The sequence below is a fragment of the Hibiscus syriacus genome, unplaced genomic scaffold (assembly GCF_006381635.1).
Source record: "Hibiscus syriacus cultivar Baekdansim isolate YM2019G1 unplaced genomic scaffold, ASM638163v2 tig00110610_pilon, whole genome shotgun sequence".
Taxonomy (NCBI): domain Eukaryota; kingdom Viridiplantae; phylum Streptophyta; class Magnoliopsida; order Malvales; family Malvaceae; genus Hibiscus; species Hibiscus syriacus.
This window is the reverse complement of record NW_024062800.1, coordinates 1036512-1042376: the sequence shown is the minus strand read 5'-3', so window position 1 is coordinate 1042376 and position 5865 is coordinate 1036512. Positions and strand designations below refer to the sequence as shown.

General features: G+C 35.9%; 1 protein-coding gene across 1 annotated transcript; it reads left to right on the top strand.

Annotated features, from left to right (window-relative positions):
- The first annotated feature begins 2549 nt into the window (after positions 1-2549).
- Positions 2550-4007, top strand: LOC120135464 (BAHD acyltransferase DCR-like). Its single transcript, XM_039151738.1, has one exon. It carries the CDS (start codon positions 2583-2585, stop codon positions 3960-3962), a length of 1380 nt encoding a protein of 459 aa, XP_039007669.1. The 5' UTR covers positions 2550-2582; the 3' UTR covers positions 3963-4007.
- Positions 4008-5865: the final 1858 nt, after the last annotated feature.

The following is a 5865-nucleotide window of genomic DNA, read 5'->3' as shown; positions in this document are numbered from 1 at the left end:
TTACTTATTTGAGTGAAGTCCAAATGTAGGCTCTATCACTTTACTTTTGTCTATGCACCATCTTTGCAAATGTTTTATAAAATATTAATAGCTTACAAGGTGAGCAATAAACAAGAAGGTAAAGGGGTCCATGCTTAATCCACCACTGAAGGGTCTCAACTCAAAGTTGACCCTTCTTCTAAAACAATGGACTGTGTCTTCACTCCATGCAGTAAGAGCTTTGATGTCAAGGTCTCACATCGAACAACCGAGATCTGTTGCGGTAGTCAGAGCTCGAATCGATAAAACTATTCAGATCACCGGCCGACGAGTACTCAAAATACAGTAAAATTTCATTTCATTTAGTCAAGATGTATATTTTGAATTCTTTTTATCTCCACCTTTAACACGTGCTTCACGTTTAAATGGGTCCTAGTTAGGTCGGCCTTGCAATATTTCATGGCGAATGTAGCGTCATAGGCTCATTCGCTTGGTGGATATGTCTGTTTGAATTCGAGTTTTCACATAATCACAAGTGATGAAATTTTATCAACGTGAAAAGCTTAGCTTTCGTGGTCCTCATTTTATGTATTTTTTGTTTGCTATGCTTACCATTATTTTCCCCTTTTCATCATTACTATGTCAACATTTGATACATAGATTGTAAAATAGACATCAACATATTAAAAAAAAACCTTAAACATTTATAAGTTGGGTTTTAAACATTTTTTTTTTCATGTATGTCCATATTTGATATCTTTTATGTCCATATCAGATAAATAGAAGAAGAGTTTTTGTTGAGGAGTGTATAAACAGTTTCTTTGAGACGTATTCGTCTTTTCTTAGGTGTTTTGAGTAAAGTTGAATGTCAGTCTCCTCCAAAATACAACAATAAGCAATGACGTACGCCAATAAATACAATAACAATGAACAGTCGAACATATTCTTTTGTTTCTCTATCACCATAAAGAATAAATTTTAAAAGGAATTTTCTTAAGTCTTTTTGAACTAACTTTTATACATAGGAACAAAATTGTTTATTCATATACAAAATTAAAATAAAGAAATGAAACATAATAATCGTTTGAAAATCATTTTTCTTCGTTTTCTAGTGACAAGTGATAGTCTAGCAATAGCAGGGGTGGAGCTCTCTTGGGCCCAAAGGGGCTTCGACCCCTGTAAAAAAGTTATGTTCAATAGATTTTGATCTAATAATATTTTAGTTCATAGAAAAATAAGTGTTTAAATTAAAAAATACAAGAATTTATTATTTTTAATCAAGTAGGGGCCGAGCTAAAGAACGATGATTCAATGTTCTCAATTTTTTGGTCTAATAACGATTTAGGTCATTGTAAGTTTAAATATTAGACAAATTAGACATTGTCTTCTGAATTTGAAGTTTAAATACCTAATAAACCATTATATTTTTTCTTAAATTGTTCAATATTTCGGCCACTATTAATATCTAATCATGATTCCGTCCCTGAGCAATAGAGCATATTCATTCTTCCACCTTTTTAATGCACCTATTCAATTATACAAATAATCTAGCAGAACAAACCAGCTAGATAACAGAACATCTCCCTACCAACATGTTTCAAAAACTAGTTAGTTAGATGATGAAGGAATTAACTATTCTATTTTCTATTAATTTATTTAGGTGATCTTTTATTTTTATTTTGATGTTAATTATAAGTGCATGTTCATATTTATTCATTTAACAGTCTAATCGTATATAAATGATTAATATCATATATGTAAGTATTTCAATAATGAATTTATAATTTAATTTGTGAAAAATTTTAACTATAACCCCATATTCTTCTTGCCTTTTTCTTAACCCCAAATCAAAATTGCTTTTGTAGCCCCGGATGACTGCATGAGGTAAATATTGATGGAAAAAACTATGATTTTCTTCTTGAAAAATAATAATAATTTTTTTTAACTAAATCTCTAACGGACAAAATGATTGATTTCAATAATTTGGGAGATGTTGGCACTTTAATAATTTTTTTTTTTTAGCAAAGATGTCAGTACTTAATCACTGTGTAAATACAAGACAAGATGGCGGGTACTATAAACCCAACAACTAGGCTGTAATAGAATGAACCTGACTTTGGTTAACAAACCTAACAGTCGCAGAGGCTGGATAACATTATCACCTTGTGAAAGAACATCCTAGGAAACTGGTTGTTTTCTGAATCCTGAAGTTATGGAGCAAGTCCCGATAAAGTCAGCAGCTTTTTCAAATATTAACATAACAGGAGCCGATTGTGATTTTCCATGAACTTCAGGAACTGGATATTTTACAAGTGCAATAGCTCAAACTTTAACGTATGATTTCATCAACCTGTTCCGAAGTTCCCTGCTTTCTTGCCACGTACGTTCCTCTCTGTTCATCATCTGTTTCTGTCCCAGAAAATTATAACCATAAACTAATGGATTATAGTAGGAGACAGAACAAAGAAACAACCAACCACCACCAAACTACCCACCAAGTTCATGAACCCATTTCCCTATATAAACCCTTTCTCCTCTTCCATTTTCCTCACTCCACTTCTGTTCTTGAAGGAAGAAACTTTTTTCGAATTCCATCAATTACCATGCCTTCTTCTTTAGTTAATCTGGTTTCCAAGTGCGTGATTTTCCCATACCAGAACTCCCATGTCGGAACATTGAAGCTCTCGGTTTCGGACATCCCCATGCTGTCTTGTCATTACATTCAAAAGGGAATTTTGTTGACGGCTCCTCCTTTCTCCTTAGACGACCTTGTGGTTTTCCTTCAGCAAGCTCTTTCCACTACTCTCTCTTACTTCCCTCCTTTGGCCGGTCGGATGATAACCGACCCCGAAGGCAACGTGCAAATCGACTGCAACGACGGTGGCATTGATTTTCTCGTGGTGAAATCCCCTACGCTTTCCGTCAGCGACATTTTGTGCCCCGGTGATGTTCCTGACTGCGTTAAGGAGTTCTTCACTTTTGATAAGACAATTAGTTATTCCGGCCATTTAAAGCCGTTAGCTGCGGTTCAGGTGACGGAGATGGTCGATGGGGTTTTTATTGGGTGCTCGGTGAACCACGCCGTGACCGATGGGACTTCGTTCTGGCACTTTTTCAACACGTTCGCTGAGATCACTAAAGGAGCTTCGAAAATATCCAACACCCCCGATTTCTGTCGCGACACCGTGTTTAATTCTCAAGCCGTGCTTAAATTCCCTCCCGGTGGACCCACCGTTACTTTCTCCGGGGACGAACCATTAAGGGAGAGGATCTTTCATTTCAGCAGGGAAGCGATTTTGAAGCTTAAATACAGAGCTAATTACGGATGTTTGTCAACGAAACAAACGAATTCAGAAGTTTTAGGGAAGCTCAGCAATGACAACTGGAAATCTGTTAACAGTAATACCGAGATTTCATCTTTCCAATCTCTTTGCGCTCAGCTTTGGAGGTCGGTGACACGAGCGAGGAAACTGGAGCCCACCAAAACGACAACGTTCAGGATGGCGGTGAATTGCCGGCACAGGTTGGACCCAAAGCTCAACCCGTACTACTTCGGGAACGCGATTCAGAGTATTCCTAATTATGCTCCGGCGGGTGAACTGTTGGCTAATGACTTGAGCTGGGGCGCCAATCTGCTTCACAAAAGCGTGGTGGCGCACGATAACGAAACCGTACTTCACGGGGTAAAGGATTGGGAGCGGCAGCCGAGGTTGTTTCCGTTGGGGAACGCCGACGGAGCTTCGATCACCATGGGAAGTTCGCCTCGGTTTCCGATGTATAACAATGATTTCGGATGGGGCAAACCTTTGGCGGTGAGGAGCGGTAGGGCCAACAAGTTTGACGGAAAAATCTCAGCCTTTCCCGGGAGGGAAGAAAACGGAAGCGTTGACCTGGAGGTTGTTTTGTCGCCGAACACAATGGCGGGTCTCGAGAACGACGCCGAGATTATGCAGTACGTATCAGAGATGGAGTTAGTGAACTGAGTTTATACTTTGTCTGCGATGCACTCACGAAGGAGAATAATTTAATTTTTTTCTCTTTTTGAAATATCCTAGCCGTTAAACTTCAATCCAAATGACGTGGATGAAGTTTGGACGGTTGTGATTTCATTTGTGTGAAAAATCATAAGAGGTAAAACGGTAACGTTTTGGTTGCTTTGTCCGACTAGTTGGTATTGTAGGCGAAAGCTTCCCTTTTCAACGTGACGAAATTAATAGGAAGTTTTTCTTTCACTTTTCTTGTCAAAGTCTGTAATGAATCCCTTTCCTATTCATAGTTATGGCTTTTGTCCCTGTAATTTTAGGTTTTTTTTATTCAAATACCATCCATAAAATAATTAATTATCGATAATAAGATTATTTATCAAATTTGTTGAGTTAATCGATTGATGGAATCGGCCAAGAGAGGGTGAATTGGCAATTAAAAATTTTGGTGGAAGCTTTTGCAGAAAATTGAAAGAAATTACACAACGATTTAGAGTGGTTCGACTTTCTCAACCAAAGTCTACGTCCATTACCTTAGCTATCCACACTAAGAATTTTCCAACAAATTCACTAATTTGTTCTTTCTTTTGAGGCCAAAGAGATAACCTTTCAACTCCCTCAAGAATATACCCTAATTCTTGAGAACACTCTTTCTCAAAGAGAAGATTACAAATTTGCAAACTTACAAGGAAATCTTCACAAGGTAGATTGTTTGCACAATTCTAGAACAAAGAAAAGAATACTAAAAAATGAATACAATTGAGTACAAGTAGTGTTCTTGAAAGCAAAATGAATATTGAATGAAAAATAGGTTTGAAATGCTCAAACTTGAGGTTTGATGCTTTCTCTTTGATTCTCTCTTGATTCTTGTTGATTGTTGTTTCTTGTTGTTGATCAATGGCTTCTAAGCTTGTTTAAATACACCTTCAAATGATTTTGAACGTTGGGGATGATTAGTGGAGTCAATAGAGTCGTTTAAGTGTGAAAACAATTAATTAAAGCAATTGGGAGCGTCACTGCATCGATGCATACCCTAGGTGCATCAGTGTAAAATTCAAATATTTTGACTGTTGGACTCTCAGTGCATCGGTGCACTAAGAGTTCATCGATGCATAAAATGCATTCGATGTTTTGAAAAACCTGAGTGCATCGATGCATGGTCTTGTGCATCGATGCATCAAATGCACTGAGTGCATCGATGCATAAAAATGCATTCGATGTTTGAAAAATTAATTGGTGCTTCGATGCATGGATTGGTGCATCAGTGCATCACTTTGAAAAATTGATTTTAGGCTTGATTTTGGTTCAAAATACTTTGTGAAAATTGTTTCAAAAATAGTTTAAGTATAAAACACAATTTTACACATTTAGTAAGGTTTGAAATTGATCTTGAAAGACTTGGAGTAATAATTTGATATTCGAGTAATTAAATCGAATATACTTAGAAAATCATTTGTGAAATCTTAAAATTCATTTAATTTAATTTGTTATATCGAAACATCAAAATGTTTTCAACAATCTCCCCCTTTTTGATATAACAAAACATTTGTGTAATTTTTAAGATTTTCTTTGAAGATAAGTTTTGAAATCAATTTTGAAATTACTACTCCCCTTTACTATAACACTTTTTCCCTTTTAAAACATTAACACTTAACATTTCTCTCCCTTTTTGTTAAATAAAAAAAGACTAGAAAATGTAAACAAGGTTGTGAAAAACATTTATCCAATTGATTAAACCTTTAAATATAGCTTAAGCTGCTAAGGTCAAAGATCAAAAGAGAGATTAGCCATTAGTTTCATAATCAAATATTCATAAGCATGTAATGGATAATTGGTCATAATGAACTAATACGTGAATGATGCAAAAATTAATAAACATTAAGCTCAAAATGAAAATTCAAAC